Below are 18525 nucleotides of genomic sequence, written 5' to 3' on the forward strand. Positions count from 1 at the left end.
CAGTCAGATATTTTATATGCTGATATAATTACTCTTTAAGAAAGCACCATTAACAAAATCATAGAAGTACCACTACAATTCAGACAACTGAGCTTCTGAAAATATTTTTCATATATGCTCCACAAAGAATAAAGCTATTAATAGCTCACACATTTCACTTTTTCTGCCCCCAGAAATGGCAATCCAGTGGTTCCCATAGAGCAGGAAAATAGTAAGTAAGGCTAATATTTTAGTTTTTAGTTCCAAACTTGCTTTTGATTCTGGAAATATGCCTAAAGTATTGATTCATTGCATTTAGAATGTTATTAATAGATTGTAACTTGGCATTCAGTGTTTCCATTACAGCTATTCTAAGAGTTCAAAGATAGAAATAAAATATCTAGTTCTCTGTAACAAAAAATGATTATTGCCTTTTGCAAAGTCAGTTTCTATTTTTAAAGTTGTTGTTACTTAAGTGGGAATTTTAAATGGTCATATTTCAACATTTGTTTTGATTGAAGGCACTTCCCAGCACTTTTGGAGCCACTACATCATTCAGACCAACTTTTTAAACTGTTATCAATAAATCTATACAAAATCAGAAACAGGCAGCACCAATATCCCTTCATTAATATTAGAGCATTCCTTTCAGGGCACAGTATTTAACAGTATAACCAGCAAAAAAAACTTCAATAACCATCTGCCCTACAAAGACTTTACCAGAATTGCTGTAGCAGCAGCAGCAGTCTCAGCCAGCAGAGGTTGCCTCTGCACCATCAAGTGGAATGATAGGTATCACATCTACATCACTGCATAGAATGTGTGCTTGCTATGCAGATAATACTTTTCAGAGTATATTTTGCTGCACTGTTAAGTCAAGTCAAACCTACAGTTTCATTTACCCGATTGGGTATCTGAATTCTTCATAATCTTGCAAAGATGACTTGAAAAAGCAACCCTGGAGCAGAACTGCTCCTATGCCTGTGTTTATCTGAATACTGGCATATGGCTGCCTGAAAACAATTATTCCAAGTCAAGCTAATTATAGATTTTCTAGTCTACAACATCTAGTCATGTATTTGTTTTTATAAATTGAAGTAGCTTATTTCACTTACTGAAGAGCAAACTTTTCTGAATTTACTACAAGACACAGATTAAGTTATGTGTACTCTCAGTGACTGTGGTATAACTAAAGAATGGAAAATGCATAACCTGGTAGGATCTTGTTTACACATCCCTGCCCTATGAGCTTTGCAGTTTCCAAAATTTTTCAAGACACCTTCAATATAGGTCACCAGATCTGATCATGTTTTATCTGTTCATGTTTTCTCCTTCTCTGGAGACTTTCAAAACCCACCTGGATGCATTTCTGTGTGGACTACTCTAGGTGATCCTGCTTTTGGCAGGGGGGCTGGACTCAATGCTCTCTGGAGGTCCCTTCCAACCTCTTACATTCCGTGATTCTGTAATTCTGTGATCCTGTGATATAGATTTATGAGGTCTATAATGGTACAGTTACCTGCCTCTCATAAAAAAAAAAAAAATCTTCCCTTTTATAAGGCACTTAAAAATACTTTATAGTAATTTTGTACTTTGTATTCTCTTTGGTATCCTCGCTGGTGTATTTATAAGTAATTCTATAATAATTTGCCAGTAATGAATTAAGATTCATTTTCTAGACTCTCTTAGTTACAAAAAGGATGCTAAAATTGCAAATGCAACAGGGAAGTGTTTTTTTCTGCAACAGAACACTCATAATTTTGTATAATTCATACATTAAAAGTACTTTGTGGAAGATCACCAAGATACAATAAAGCAAACCCCCCAAACTGGGGGTAGAGGTGGGACACTCAAGAAGCACACATTGTCTCCTTAAATATGCATCTCTGCAGACACTAAAAACTGCTGCTTCTCCCTCTGCCTGATCATTGCCACATGTCTAGAATGACTCAGTCTGATCTCTGATTGCTGTTAAAGCTTTAAAAATAGCAGCAACTGAGATGTCATATCTCTTCAGTTCCTGACAGAATTATTTCACCCTGCAAACTGGCAAACTTAATCGCACAGTAGTAAACATCTCATATCAGATATTGATGCTTTGTTTAATAATCTGAGCACAGAATTTATGTGCTCAGAATTTATGTAAAGGAGGCCTGTGTGGTAGTTTTAGGCAATACTTTTAAGATGTTTTCACAGATCTTGAACAGAAAGTAAAACATGTAAACAAATTACTATTGGGTGTAAAAAAGAAATACTGATAGTTCTAAACAATCCCAATTGGAGAGATAATGGACTTAAGTAGTAAACAATTTATCTCTCTTCTCTCACCTCTTTGCTCTGGGAGAGATACTAACTCACTTCTGCTTGACCTTGACTAAATTGTTTTAGCTAAGTCCAAAGTCTCTCTACTCCTTTCTCTTGCCCCTTTTATGTACAGAGGGGTAAGGAGGCGCAGGGAGGGAGAAGCTATTAGCTTCCCCTGGTCTTTTGGCCAGGGGGGCTCTTGTGCTGCTTATTAATTGTAAGTACCTATCTATAAATATTGTAAATACTGTATATTTTGTACATATTCCTTGCATTTAATTGTAGATTGTAGTTCTGCTTGTAAATACATCTTTCATTTGCTTCCAACTGAACTGGTCTGGCAAATTTAATGTTGGGGGGCTGAATTTCCAACCCACCACATCCTGTTAGAACAAACCTACATATATGCTTTTTAGGGTCACCAGCAGAGACAGAAAAAGTCAATATTTCTTTCTCAAGTGAAAACTTGAATTCCCAAGAACAGCATCTGCTGCATCAACATGGTAAGGAATTTTGTGTTTTTCAATCAGAGTTTGTAAAACTTTGTGCCCTCTCTTTGAAAGAAAATCTGTAGGTGGTACCAGCAGCATGTGGGATAGATTAATATTTCAAAACTACAACTGCCTCATTTAGAGCTTCAGGAAACTTTTATACATTATTTGTTGTCCATTTGGTGTCCTGACCCTCTAAAATGCAGCTTTTAAAGCTTATTTTGGAACCTGATCAGTGGCAGATTAAAAGTCTGCAGATAATTCACACAAGGCTCAGATTGCAGTCTAGGGATGTAAGCCCACATAAGTCTGCAGGAAGTTTTTTTGCCGTTTACATCTCATTTTTGTCTCCGAATATGACTTCAAGTGTTATACTACAGAACACTTTACCAAGACAGCTCTCTAAAAACTGTTGCTGCTTTTTTCACAGAGAAACATTTAGAGGAAACTAACTGTAATGCTCAGCAAAACACTCCTGATTCTCCAGAATGTAAGGTAAGTGACAATTTCATCAAGTGTGAGATAGTCCATTGAGTGAAGTGAGCTATATGGAGTGGGATTTTTTTCAATAATGTATTTCATTGAAAATGTGAATATAATGCATTTGCTGAGTATCCTGTGAATTGGTGAATTGCTTCAGAGTTCATAGACTAGAATGTGCTGAGCAGTTCCTGAGGTCAGACTCTTCTGTTGTTGTTTTTCAATGTATAATATTGGTATTTTACCAGCTTGGTAATATATGAACTACCAATATGTTGTAGCCCTTCCATTAGGTCTTCATAGTACTCTTTAACAGCTTGCGAGACTAATGCTTAGCTTAGAATGAAAGTAGCACAGGAAATGACAGACTATCACACCATGGGATTCTGGAGTAAACAAGTCTAAATGTGAAGCATTTTCTACATCAATCCATGAAACCTGAGATACTTCATTCTGAAATTATCAGATGGGGCATCTGAAAAAAAGGGTAAAATAAATTCGCTTTAGACTGTATCATCTTCCGTTATAGGACTTCATAATCAAGATTGAGCTGGAAAAAGCAGAAAATGGAAGCCTAGGATTTGCATTGGTAGGTGGAAGAAATGGCAAGGCTATCTTAATAAAAGCCATCAGCCCAGACAGCATTGCTGGTATAGATGGAAGGCTTCAAGTTGGTGACATCTTACTTAAGGTACTACTTCTTCTTCCTTAGGTTTGCCTTCATTTTTCCTAGTTACTCTATAATGAGCACTGTTCAGTAGAAATGTTCTTCAGATGGGATATTTGTGGCTGCATGGTGCAGTAACACATAGATGATCATGTCCTTCAGCTACTAGGCTTAGATGTCAATTCTGGGCCACTCGTACTCCTTGCCTATCAGGTTCCTGTGGAATGGGGTCTCTCTACAACTGGAGGTAGCTGTTGGGCACTAGCAGAGAAGCAGACAGAATAGCAGGTGCAACTACTCCACACTGTAACTGTGTCCAGTGTGGATTACACAAGAAGTCAGGGAAACAAGAGTTAACTGATCAAAGTGTGCATGTATCAACTAACCAGGAGGAACCTATCATCAGTGCCACTCAAATATTGCTAAACCAACAAAAAATCCTGGAATTAGAGGGTTTGAATCTTTATTTAAATGTTACTGTCTTAACGATCTTATAACAGGAGTATTTTTTTATTTGTTTGTTTTACCTTTAGGTTATTTTTCCTCCCTTTCCAAGAGTTTCAATATTTTTGTTTGCTTTTCTGATTTTCATTTGCTTCCATTTCTCCTCCATATTCCATCTGAAGAGTGAGGAAAGGGTCCTCTTAGTGTCTCTGAAAACATGCAAACTGTACTTCTGTGGTGTACTGCTGGCAATCATGGTATAAAGAAGTAGAGAGAAAAAGATCCAGCAGGTTACTAAAATTGGAGGCAGAGGGGATGAGGACACATGAAGTGCAAAGAAGTTATATAAAGGTTACTCAGTGCTGGGATATAGGATTAAGAAAAGTTTTCTGTTACAGGATTCTGGAAGCACATATCATTGTATTTTTCAGGTGAATGAAACTTTCGTGTCTGGTCTGTCACGACAAACAGTGATAGATTTGCTGCGCAAGGCTCAAGGCACTGTCCAACTCACTGTCTGCCGAAGCATGGCCTTACAATGGGCTTATTCAGACAGTCGGAGCAGCAGTATACCTTCCCCCCAAAAAACAAAAGTAGAGCCTGGTAAGCAGCTACATCCACTCAGTATATAATGAAAGGTTTCCATTAGCTAAACAGTTCAGTGTTGCTAGCTTTACCTTTAGTCCTGATTCATAGGATCTGCAGATCTGTCTGAACTACTCAAGACAGAGGACCACAAGGAAGGAATGCCCAAGCATGATTTTTAAGTCTAGAAATAGTGACAGTTACTGAACTAATTTTACTCAGTTTTATACAAGTCACTGATGGAATCACAGAGAATTATTAACCCAGCTGCCAACATACATTTCCCACAAATTTCAAATCCCAGAACTCCTACCTTATCTCTTGAAAGCACTGCAGCTCCTTGTGCTGCAGGCTCTGCTCTACTGAATACGCTAAATTTAAATATTAATGAAAACTGGGGGTAGAAACAAGGCTATACTATTACCAATAGATTATGGGTCTACATTCCTCAACTTTCTATTTCTTTGAACACTGACATGTTTCCTATAATGTGGACAAACTTTACTGGGAAGAATATAGAATTCCTTCTCAATATACTTCCTGGCCCGCTGGTTACACATTGGAGGCTTTGTTTCAAATCTCAGGGGAGAAGCCACTATGGTTGCTATTTGCTTTCTTCCCATCTCTATTCCAGTTCAATTTGTGGGGTTAATGATGAAAATAAGTAAATAAATAAATGGAAGGACAGCTACTAAAACTAATTATAACCAGACTGACTGAAGCTCTTGATCTACTATGGGCTGTAGAAATATTCCCAGTCACTTCAGTAAGACTGGCCTTTTCACCAGCTCTGCAAGTTCAAGGAACTGGCTGTGGGGACTTTTATTTACATCTCACGTGATATTGGTGAGTTGCAGAGTTACTAGAAAGTGTGAACTGCTGCAGAACCAGAAAAACACAATAGTGTTACAGAAGCACTGGCATCAAAGTTAATCTATTAAATTTAACCCTGAATAGTGCATAGGAACGGGGTGGGCTGGGGAGGGGTGTCAGATTTAAGTTCTGTTTCAGGTTTTTTATAACTGCTGTTGATGCAGGGGTCTGCTTCAGTATCTTCTGGCAACCTGAATTATGCTGGCTTCTTCAGTGGTGATATAGAGCAGTTATCCTATACTCACATTCTCAGAGCATCCATGAAACCATGGCAGTTTCTGGCACGGTATCTCAGTGCCTCTTTCATGATCAAAGTCCTCGGCTGTGAGGGGTGCAGTAGAAATAGATTTATATTTTCATGATTTATAGGCAATTTACTTTGATTTTGTGTTCTGATATTCAGATAGTGCTGAGGGAAACCCGAAAGCTCAGCCTGTTTTCACTTTCAAGGAAGAAGAAGAATCCAAGCAAATGTGCACCCAGGTACAATGTGAATCAGCCTTCTAGAAGTTAGCAGTTACTTGTATGTTTCTCATAAAATGAGTTTGCTGTAATGCAGGCAAGAACCACAGCATCTTAATGGGGAAAAAAAAAAAAAAGATTAATGTGAGGGAAGTGTCCTGCAGTGGCTTGAACTGTCACCACTTTAATGAGCCAGGGGATTCCACCGAGATAAGAGCATATGATTGGTGTAATATATACGCTAAAAGGGCAGGTGAAGGAAGGTGGCAAGTCTAGTTCTGGTGCTTTATAATAGTGGCATGATTGATTTATTAGTTTAATATTTTCCCCCCAGTATTTTAAAATTATGTACCTTGCAAGATTTCTATTCAGCTGTCTTCCATTAATATTCATAACTCCAAGACATCCAAACTTCTTGAACCTTAGTAATTCCTACAACATACTGCACATCAAATTTTACAGAACCTATTATTTCTAAGTTTACAACTATAAAGACTCTGCTCAGAAAATTTGAGAAATATGGCTCTTCTTATCCTCCAGAACAAATAAAACACTAAACCCTGCATCAACCAATATAGTCAAACTAGAAAAAGAAAAACAGAAGAAGTCCTTGATGTAAATAAACTTCCTCAAGGAGTTTTTAAGTAGGCTCTTGAAATGACTGTTTGAACTAAACTGTCAGAAAGCCTTTAACTGTCTCCCATGAATAGAAACTACACTTTATGTACTGAGCACAGCTGCCACCCACTCCAAAGATGTAGACTTTGAAAGTGATAAGCTACTAAAAAACAGATGCAAAAAAGCAGCAATAAAATACTGTTCCTTGGCAAGTAGAAAACAAAAATCCATAGAACATTCTCCAGTCAGTGTAGTCAGTAGGTGCAGAAACTGGGTAAATGAATTCATGGTTAAACAGACAGCCACAAATTCCCCTGTTCTAATACGGAAATGCAAGCACAGAAGTAAGAAAATGAAGAAGCACAAAAGTAGGAAAGTGAGAGCTACCATTACAATTCTTAGGAGACATTCAGTAGTTTATACTGTGTGACATGCCAGGGAGGTTTCAGAGTGTATCTGGAGTATTAAGCAGGGAAAGACGAAGAAACATCACTCTGAACTAAAATATCTATCAAGTGCCACTTCCACATGCTAATGACAGATATCCTGCATTTAAATGCAGTACCTAGTTGTTATTCTCTAGGATGGAAAACCAGCCACCAATACTTCTGCTTCTACTGCATTATGAAGGGTGATCAAGTGTTTGCCTTCTCAGTTAATTGAGTACTTCATTAGGAGAGCATCTGTCTGAGACAGAAATAAATTATTATCAGAAATTCCATCTCAGACCCTGGTACATTTTACTGCAAAGAGTTGTGAGATGAAGAGTAGAGTGCAATTCATGATTCCTGTGATTGCATTTTCTTTATGAGATCAGAGAGGATCTAACTAACGTTAACCTTTTCAAAGTGTAGTCATGCATGCTAATGCATGTCTAATGTCTGCATTGTTATGAAACTCACCAGTACAGCTGATCTGGATTTCTACACCTAGTAGATACTGCAGTGCTGAATCAAAGTAGCATACTTTCTTCTAAAACTAGAAACTATTCTGTTTTCCTTTTCCTTCTTGAGTGAAGGTCACGGGTTTTATTAAGACATGAGAAAGAACAATGATGAAAGTAACAATGTTACTGATGTTTCTGTGTATTGATTTTTCACAACTTTTTCTTGTTTTAAACATGCAGGATGCAGAAAGTATACACAATTTCCTTCTGCAAGGTCAGATGGCTGGGCAAGGCTATAAGGATATCATCAGTGATATTTCAGACAGGTAATTCTTTTGAATGCAGCAAAACTCCTTAAAAAAACCACTATGGATAATTTATCCTTACATTTCCAGCGCTGTTCTAATATGGTATGCAAATGCACTCATGTCTCTGAAGTAACAGAAACACAGCTCCATTGGAATGTAGCTTCATCTATAGTAAGAGTTGCTAAACAGCTTCCATATGACTACTAAGATAAATGAAACAGAAGCTTCTAGATGTAACAGCTCTTGCAGACATGACTAAGCTAGCTTTAGCCTACCTAGTTTAGGAGGAGAGAGAACAGTGTCAGTGATACCGTGTTGGTGTGGGCAGGGTCCCTGTGGGTTTTCACTAAGTGCTCCAAGCAGATCTTGTAGCCTGGGCTACTGTGGCTGTAGTGATACAATTGTTTAACTCCAGACATCTGGGAATCAAGAATTCTTGAAGATAGCTACTCAAGAAAGGTAAAAGTTATCAAAAATAGATTAAACCCCCCCACCTTTGTACAGTGAAGATTATCAAGTTCCTGCTGCTTCCATAAAGCCTTTCAGCTAATGCTATTTTACAGGTCACAGAAATATGCAGAATGTGAAGACTGTGGAAGAGAGATTCAACAGTCTGAACCAGACATCTGCAACAATGAAGAAGATAATGTGCCCCACAAGATTTCCACTCTACCTAGAAGTAACCATGCAAAAACTATGCTTGCTGCTTTAACATTATAGGCCAGCTCCTCTGTATAAGTGCAGTGAGAATACTAATCCCTTGTATAAAAACCTGAGTGGGTGTGAGTGGGATCCCTTATATAAAAACCTGGTCTCAAAGACCAGGGCACTCTGAACAAGATTCTGGGGTTTGCTTGGGATTTTTTTAAATGTTTTTAATTGATATATGGTGTCCTTTCCCAAATTGATATATGGTGTCCTTTCCCAAAGGAAAATATCTGAATAGCTTGGTTATACTCAATTAGGTGTAGAGACAGAACAAATATGAGGAAAAGAAAGTTGTTGAATTAGAGTTACATAGAATCATTTTTTTTTTCAGTTGCAATATCATGAGTTTTGTTTAAATCATGCACTATTGGATAGTGTGAATAAATGACACATTGGCTCTCAACTACTTAATAGAAACATCCTCTCATCTGTGAGGGCTAGTGAACAGAAAGTGTCTTTGAAGCTTAGTCAAGACAGGTGCAAGTTGTGGCCCAGAGAAAGGCATCACAATCACACTTTTATAATGGAGGTTATTTGAGAGTAGCCTTGACATCTTACAAGAGAAAAACAAAGCCTTGCACTTTGTCATCAGCCTACAACAAACCTGTGGAACAGATCATCAGGTTTTCTTCAAGGCAGCTGGCATGTTATTCTTTGCCAATAGTAGCCTATGACTAAAGTAACAAGTTCTGTAATTCCTCTGCCTCCAACCACCATTTTTTTTCCCCAGATAAGCTACTGGTTTTATTCTACATGGTAACACAAGTTTTTCAGTTTTTCCAGTAGAGTAGTCATCTTTCTGGAGATATAAATATTTATTCATCTTTTTAACCCGTCAAATTTTGGATCAGAACATAGTTCAGGATGAGCTAATTAGTAAAACTGAATCCTGACTTTTGTGCATCAAAGATACTCCACATCTTGTTCTTGAAGGGGAATGTGAGGTAAGACGAAAAGGACAGAAGACATTTTCTTACTTCAGGCAGGCAATATTACTTTTCAGAAAAGCATTGGAAGCATGAAGATGATTCCCTGTAAAGATGGGCCAGGGTTTCCTATATCAACACAAACTTGTACTAAAATGAGGAGAGACTGAGGGAGCTGGGGTTGCTTAGCCTGGAGAGGAGGAGACTCAGGGGTGACCTTATTGCTCTCTACAACTACCTGAAGGGAAGTTGTAGACAGGCGGATGTTGGTCTCTTCTCCCAGGCAGCCAGTACCACAACAAGAGGACACAGTCTCAGGCTGCATCAGGGGAGGTTTAGGTTGGATGTTAGGAAGAAGTTCTATACAGAGAGAGTGATTGCCCATTGGAATGGGCTGCCTGGGGAGGTGGTGGAGTCGCCGTCATTGGAGGTGTTCAGGAGGAGACTTGATGGGGTGCTTGGTGCCATGGTTTAGTTGTTTAGGTGGGTTGGATTGGTTGATGGGTTGGACGCAATGATCTTGAAGGTCTCTTCCAACCTGGTTTATTATACTATTATTCTATCTTTGGTTCTGTAAGAATAATTTAGAACAGACTGTATTTAGAAAGAGTATAAGGCAATAGATTGCAATAGTTGGATTTGCTTCCAATATGAAATGCAGTACTAGTTGTATCTATGGTGCCAACTAATTCTTCTTTCTGCTGTGAACATAAGTAAGCCAAAAATATTTTTGCACATTTCACTTCCATAGCATAAGCACCAAAATGTGCTTAAGTACTGCAGCCCCCTAGTTTTTCAAGACAAGACTGCACTTTTAATGATAGCAGCTAAAAATGCCTTTGCTTTTTTGTTGACATATAGGCAGAACCTTTGCTTCTGGTGATGAACTCACTCAGTTAATTAAACCATCACTGGCTGGAGTAGGTCCAAGGACTGGCATCACAGGTTGTATTCAAGACCTTCAGTCGTGGATTGAGAATCAAGAAGTGTTCAAGGAGTTTATGGTAAAGACTGATTCTTTTTAAAGATCTGAATGTTTAGCAGAGCTAAGAAAGTGATTTTTATCAGCATACTGTATGGATCAATTGTATATCTTTATTGACTCCACTTTCCCAGAGAATTACTTCAGCTAGAATGGGACTTCTAATCTCTCTCCACATAGATCTGGTTTATGCTGTTCTCTGTCAAAGATACTGCTCACATGGAGTGAAAAATAAATAATACATAAATGTAGAGTATGAATCACTTTTTCCTAGACTGACTTCTTCCTATCAACCTGTCAGCACTGCTGAATGGCTGCCTAAGCATTATACTAGAGGCTGCATTAAAGCAAGAAATCCATGCTGCTAGGGAGTCACTAGTGTTGAAATGCTTAACTGATGAAAGGAAAATGTTTCACACAACAGTCCAGTGATCCATGGAACTCATTGCCACAAGATGCTATTAATGTCAGGAACTTTGTGAAATTAAAAAGAACAAGTAATGTACCTCCTTAGATAATGAAAACCCATAATTACATCTGGTGGCATATAAATCATAAAAAAGTGTAAAATTAGGCAAGCATACAAAATCTGTTGTTTCAGCGTATAAATGGAGTATTGATTTATTAGCAAATGCCCAAGGAACATACTATTTCATAACTCTTCAACACAGTACTCTAATTTCCTTTAAAGGATGTACTCATCTCCAGTGGAATAGATTGCTACCATTTTCCCACAGTAATTACAGTGTTATCAGTTTCTTCCACTTGCCTTTACATCTCTGTCTTGCTGGGTACAAAATGCCGCAAGCTCCAGTGTATGGGATTTGCTGACTTTTCCTGAAGGCTCAAGGGCATGTATTAATTTCCATTCATTCCACTCCATTACTGATGTAGGCATAGCATACTACAAGGTGAGCCTCATTTCTGAACAGAAAACCTGAAGATCTAACAGCAAAAGGACTAGATACCAAGGCAAATGGATATTTTATCTGAGTAAAAGCTGTAGTGACTTAAGAAGTTGTTAAGTACCTGTCACATATTTCAGTACCTATACTCTATGTAGTGGCATAATGTGATGGCTAAGCATTGTGCAATACTTTCCAAAGAGGTAAAATAAGAAAGAAAAGTGAAGGTAGCTCAAAACCATAAATGAATTGAAACTTGCAAATTCTTGCTTCTTGTTAAACTGTATTCTGTGCCACCAAATCTGCTATGAAGTACTTAAAGACTATATGACTTCCACTTAACATTATTGATGTTCTTCTGTAAATACATCACCTTCTCTGTCACTGAAAAGTGTTCAATGACATTCACTACCTATCAACAGGGCAATAGCTGGTGCTTCATTGGGTTAACAGTAATGAATGCTGACATTTGGCCAAGACACTGTTCCAAACATCTATTTTATAACATTATATGAAAGGGATTTTTAATAACAGGGGCTGAGGATGCAGGTTGGAAATCTTGCTTGATAAACTCAGAAATTTTCTGCAGGCTACTAAGCACTTTGAATTCCTTGCCTAGAGTTTAGAGAATGATGTACTGATTCTTTGCTGTAAGAAGTGAGGAGAGGCTGGGGGAGCTGGGACTGTTTAGCCTGGAGAAGAGGAGGCTCAGGGGTGACCTCATTGCCCTCTATAACTACCTGAAAGGTGGTTGTAGCCAGGAAGGGGTTGGTCTCTTCTCCCAGGCAACCAGCACCAGAACAAGGGGACACAGTCTCAAGCTGCCGCCAGGGGAGGTTTAGAATCGAGGTGAGGAGAAATTCTTCACTGAGCGAGTTGTTTGTCATTGGAATGGGCTGCCCAGGGAGGTGATGGAGTCACTGTCCCTGGAGGTGTTCAGGAGGAGATTGGACATGGCACTTGGTGCCATAGTCTAGTCATGAGGTCTGTGGTGACGGGTTGGACTCGATGATCCTTGAGGTCTCTTCCAACCTTAGTTATACTGTGATACTGTGAAGTCTATTTGACAGGCTTGGGTCACATATAGCACTAATTTTTGCTCACACTGACGCTGTAAAGGTTGTCTCTAAAGGATATAAACAATATGGATTGACTATCTGTGATTTAGGCTTTAGAACGCATGAAACCAATAGATGACTGCAGAACTGGCAAAGCACCAGAAAACCAGGGAAAAAACAGATACAGAGATATTCTTCCATGTAAGTATGCACACTAATGAGAACACACATTAGATGAACAAGGACATTAGAAAACAGAAAAATAGTTATAACACTGAGATGTAGGAGGTGCTGATCCCAACATATCCTTAGTCACAGAGAACTCCACTAATAATTGAATGTGTTGAGATATTTCCAAAAGAGGTAGAGTTCACATAAGTATGTCTACATTCCACAATATTTAAGTTTCTGAAGATTCAGTCTGGTTGGGGGGGCAGTTGTCTTGGTGCTTCCTTCCCTTTTTCTCAGAGATAATGCTGACAGTTTTCTGTCAGCAACTGTAAATTGAACTACAAGATTTATTTAAATGTACAGCTACATCTACTGCTTGCAACACAGTGAAATTCTGATAAGTACTGGAGAAATAATGGAGTCATGTAGCTCTTGGAAAGGTAAAGATTCTTTCAGGAGTATTTGAAAACATAATATATAACTAGAGCTTTCAGCTTCTCAGCTCTCATCTGAGTCAGAAACAAGTTTCCTTACTGATGAGAAGTCATTTCAGGAGAAAGATTTGATTCCAAGAGCTGAATGACTGATGTTATCAAGGATTTCCAACAAATTATTTCCCAAGAGGTATAATGACAGAAGAAGACTTTATGGACACTTGATGCCCTTTAAATCACAGCATCAGGAAAACACATGCAAAACCTGCAGCAGAGTTGCCTCTTTGTGTTACTGATACTATATAAATATCCAAGAGTCCCAAATTTCATAGCACAAGTATCTGGTCACAATGTTCCTATGCTATACATTCAAGTAGGACTGGATACTCTATTTTGAATTGCTGCCAAACAATTCTATGGGAATCAGAAGGTTAGTCAGAGTGTTACACAAGTATCTTAGGAGAAATCTCCAGTGAACCATACAATTTATCACTTGGAATTCCTGTTAGCAGTGATTAATATTAGAGCTATTAGTCAAATATATTTTAAAATCCAGAGACACGCTTTGGTGCTAATGGCTGGAGTTCTCCATCTTCTGAGTGTTTGACATGGTAGACCTGTTTCAGACCTACAGTTTAAATAGCAACTTTCTGGTTTTGTACAGATGATAAGACACGAGTTCCTCTGGGAGAGAAGAGTGGCTACATTAATGCAAGTTACATTAGAATGAAAGTTGGAGAAGAGGAACATTTCTATATTATAACCCAAGGGCCTCTGCCATCCACTATTCCTGACTTCTGGCAAATGGTCTGGGAGAATGAATCAGATGTGATTGCCATGATGACAAAAGAAGTGGAGCTTGGGCAAGTCAAATGTCATCGATACTGGCCTGAACCTCCCCATGACTCTATAGATCTGGCTAATTTCCATCTCAGGCTACACAATTACCAGATTCTGCAGTACTTCATAATTAGAACAATAGAAATTATCAACAAGCAGGTGAGTAGCCTTAACACTTTCATATATGATTAAATTAGTCAGGTATTTTACATGAGGAAATAGTAGTATTTCTGTTTACTACTTCCAGAACACTTGCTCAGTAGCTTTTAGGAATATAAAAATCTGAATAATAGGCACAAAATTAGGGTCAATGAGATGCTGTTTCTTCACTCATTGCACAAGTAATGGATCTAACATTACATATATTAGGACAACAAAAAACAAAATATAGTCCTTTAAGAGCCACAGAGCTGGTGTGTTCAATGTTTTGCAAAATTGATTACTGTTCTCACCACATCAAACCAGTAAGGGCTGCCAGAATGGATTCATATTCTCTAATGGTGGCAGGAAGAAAAAAGGGAAAGAAGGTGGTTTTCATACTAGAATTCTGATTCTTCTTTCCTTCAGGAAAATATATGAATGCATATGAAATACAAATCTAGCAGCAAATTTTTAGAACCTTAACAATTATGGAATCCAGATGTAAGAACATGGGAATTGAGGCATCTGTAAGTCGATCAGTCTTGCCTCAATATTAAGTAATGCTTTGAAATCATTTGTGCAGGATATAATAATTAATGGATTAATAATAAACTCCTACTTGTACCAGACTAACTTGGTGTCTTTTTCTGTCAAGAAAACAATTTCTCTGTGTGAAGAACACACAATACACCGTATGTGACTGAATGTGAAGCATAATAAAGTATTCGATATGAGCCTTCTCAACAGATTATTGAGAGGGGAAGGTGGGCCATTATATGTGATTGTTTCAATGAACATGTTACATTTGCTGTCTTTGTCTTGGACAAGTATCACAGCACTATAGAAAGCCACAGACTTACTTCAGCAGTAATCCAGACACACATTTAAATTCTTCTGCTGGTAGAAAAAAACAAACACAGGTAATTCTTTTGCATTCAGTTTAATATGTTCTGGCAATCTGGCAACAAGAAGCACTGTCTCAGGACCACTCAATTAACAATACTCTATATTTTGCCTCCATTATGATTATTCTTGTAAGCATTATTATATGAACTAAATTTCCTAGGCCAGTGTTTTCTGAGTGCGTTTCTGAAAACCTGTGAGAAATACTAACAGGGTCATATGTGAGAAGACAAAGAACTGTAGAGTAGACAAGCAATTGACTAAGAATGAATCTGAAGGAGAATTTATCAGTAGAATTTCTTGAAAGTCAGACTTAAGACTGATCCTTTTTAACATTTGTTGAATTTCTCTTCCAGACAGAAGAGAAGCGCATTGTAAGTCACTTGCAGTTTATTACATGGCCTGACCACAATAATCCCAGACTGGCTGAGCAGCTTGTAAAATTTATTAGTTATATGAGAAAAGCTCACAGTACAGGACCTATTGTTGCTCACTGTAGCACTGGCATTGGAAGAAGTGGAGTTCTGCTGTGTGTTGAAGTCCTGCTTAGCTATATAGAAAAAGATTTACATGTAAGTATCAAAAAGATCATCAGTAAGTATTAACAGTTAGAGGTGTCTTAGACCAGAGTAATTCCTGGTAGAATTCATCCTAACAAGATGGAATAAATACAGCTTTTGTTGTTTGTTCATTGTTTGTTATTTCTTTGCAAATATACTTCTCCATCTGAATATGATTACATCTTTGCTTGTAATATGGATGTCAACAAAATAAAAACTGTTCTCTTCTTATAGTTCAACATCAAGCAGATAGTTAGAGACCTGAGACGTCAGCGTTTTGGCATGATCCAAACTAAGGTAAGTTTTCAATATACAACTGCTTTATATTTTTTATAACATTCAATTAGAAGCATATATCCACATGCTTTCATAAATCTGGAACTGCAAGCATCATTTTAGCCCTCTCTTTTGAGGAAGCTTTCCAGGCAAATGGTGTCTAGATTTAAATCTGAAACATCTGTCCCTTACTAACATAGGGAAAGAAAATCTACATACCAACATAATACAGATACCAGACTCCTCCCCTCTTTTTAAAGTGAAAAGAAAAGCAAGGGTCCAAAACAAAACCAGTGAGACACCATAAATTCTACCCTGCAAAACTGCAGCCCTCAGTCGAAGTCTTACTACAGCTAAGCTGTCATCACCTAAGTAAATGCTTCTTGCTGAGAAAAACCTATCTCTGAAAAGAGTTTTGATGAATGTAACCAGGCACTTCACATTGGTATCTCTGCATACAGGATGAATATTTATTCTGTTATGAAGTTGTGCTGGAAGTCCTTCAGAACCTTCAAGCAATGGATTCCTACTGACTGCAGTATGACTCTTCCCTGTTGCTATTCCCCTTGGACTCCAGTGGCTACTCAGCAATTGCTTTAAAGAGATGTCAAGCCAGTACAGACAAGTGCTACATTACATGCTTTGATAGATCACTCTGATTTCTAAGGCATTTCAAAATCTTGCTTAACATTTCCTGTGTAAGTCCTTTAAATCTCGGCTCACAGTTTGAAGAAACTGCTAGCCAGCACTTGCAACACTGCTGCTAATTTGCCATGAACACTTTACATGCGCTGTATAATAACATATAAACTGTTTAGGAAAATATTCTGAGACTGTGACAAGGAGATAGCAGCCTTAGGAAATAGCTTTACTTTCCAGAGGGCAACTAATATTCTGCTGGTGTTGGTGGAAGATTAGTTGTCCCTTATATATTGTTGTGCACTACTGGCTTCTGGACTGCAGATCAGTATTTTCTACAGTAGTTTCGCTTCTCTGTAGATGGACTCAATTTTTTACCTTGGATTGCCTGAGCAGTCTAGAACCATTTCCAGTCATCACTCCAGCCCAGAAATTAATTCCACCATCACTAGACATCTTAAATGAAGAAACTGACAGGAAAATAGGATGCCTTTAAATTCTAGTTGGTTCTCTTCAAAGCAGGAAGAACATTCCAAAAATGGGATGGAATATTACTTTTTTGCCTGCAATATGAACAGCACCAGTATTCTTTTATTCTGCATCTGTGTAAAAAGGAACGCAATCCTAAACCAGATTAAATGACTGAATGCTGTGGTATGCATATGCATTTTATCTTCCCCTGATCCTTTCCATTGATTAGCTATTTGCTAATTCTTATCTATCATCTGAAGCTATGAATCTATGTGAAGTCCCATTGGTTTCAGCAGAGGCTGAACTGGATCTTTATTTTAGAGTAAATAACTCTCTGTACAGCTTATGTCTCCTGTAAAAAGTGTTTCTGTTAGTGTGGGTTTGAGCAGAAATATGCTGTTCAAGCTTATATGATTGTACATGTTTCTATACTACTACTTCTAAGTCCTTTCTGTAGAAGGTGATATATACGGAAGCTATTAGATGCACATTGGAAAAGTAAATTTTAAACAGACAAAATCATAAGAGCATTTATTTAAGAGAACTGTACATATTGTAAAACCTTTTTCTGATTTCAATAAAGGAGAAAGTATAAAGAGGTATTTGAGTATAAAGCTGCAGTAGGATCAAGACAATAAAATGTCTGCGGGTTTTGATTTGTTGTTTTGTTGTTGTTACAAATGAGATGTTTATGGTTCAGAAAGAATGAGGGATTAAATACAAATTAAAAGCATGACTTCTAGAAGCCACCACTGAAATGCAATTGTAATTAAGGCCAAGGGCCATTTTTCCTTTCTGCTCTCAGCTAGAAGTCAGGAAAAGATACACATGAAATGTGTAACATGAGCCAGATGTTGATTTCAAATGTATGTATTGAGATCCAGAGTAACACTAAATTAGTGGCATACCCCTGGCCTTATACTGGTATAAAAATAAACAGAATTCAATGTTTTCCTATAATTCATTGAATTTCAGCCTTCCCAGAAGCATTTACTGTATTTCTGTTACATATAAAGACACACAGTGTCTTTATTGCACAGTGGTGTCAAGAATTGTCAGAAAAATGTTTTGTCCCAAACTCCATTACCCTCATTTAGTATTTGGTCTTTCACTTTGATTTTAATTACTGCACATGCACTGCTGTTCAGTGAATGCAGTACACTGCGCATGAATGCACAATTCACTTTTTGTACCACAACAACATTAAAAAGCTTCTCAGTGAAAATATTCCTGTATTTGATGCAACAGTGGGGATTCTTTGTGGCTTACAACAAGAATTCTGGATTCAGAGAACAGTCATCACAGTATTTGTTCTTCCACATTTGTGCATCATCTTTGCAGTTGTTTGACAGAAGTGTTTGCTGTTTGACAGAGGTTTTTCCTGTTTTACAGGAACATTAAAAAGTTATTTCTG

The 18525-nt window shown here is 37.8% G+C and overlaps 1 protein-coding gene across 6 annotated transcripts in view; it reads left to right on the forward strand.

Annotated features, from left to right (window-relative positions):
* FRMPD2 (FERM and PDZ domain containing 2) overlaps positions 1 to 18503 on the forward strand; it is a 74367-nt gene extending 55864 nt beyond the window's left edge. For 3 of the 6 annotated variants that reach the window (XM_068166167.1, XM_068166168.1, XM_068166169.1), the window contains 14 exons: positions 174 to 211; positions 2700 to 2786; positions 3205 to 3269; positions 3784 to 3945; positions 4797 to 4968; positions 6227 to 6306; positions 8030 to 8115; positions 8661 to 8776; positions 10593 to 10735; positions 12787 to 12877; positions 13946 to 14280; positions 15522 to 15737; positions 15960 to 16022; positions 16463 to 18503. In XM_068166167.1, coding sequence (XP_068022268.1) covers positions 174 to 211; positions 2700 to 2786; positions 3205 to 3269; positions 3784 to 3945; positions 4797 to 4968; positions 6227 to 6306; positions 8030 to 8115; positions 8661 to 8776; positions 10593 to 10735; positions 12787 to 12877; positions 13946 to 14280; positions 15522 to 15737; positions 15960 to 16022; positions 16463 to 16534 — 1726 coding nt within the window. In that variant the 3' untranslated portion in view covers positions 16535 to 18503. The other 3 variants (XM_068166170.1, XM_068166171.1, XM_068166172.1) reach the window with 3 other exon arrangements.
* The last annotated feature ends 22 nt before the right edge of the window (positions 18504 to 18525 follow it).

The sequence above is a fragment of the Melanerpes formicivorus genome, unplaced genomic scaffold (assembly GCF_026170545.1).
Source record: "Melanerpes formicivorus ecotype bairdi unplaced genomic scaffold, bMelFor1.0.p_v2 SCAF_98, whole genome shotgun sequence".
Classification (NCBI taxonomy): domain Eukaryota; kingdom Metazoa; phylum Chordata; class Aves; order Piciformes; family Picidae; genus Melanerpes; species Melanerpes formicivorus.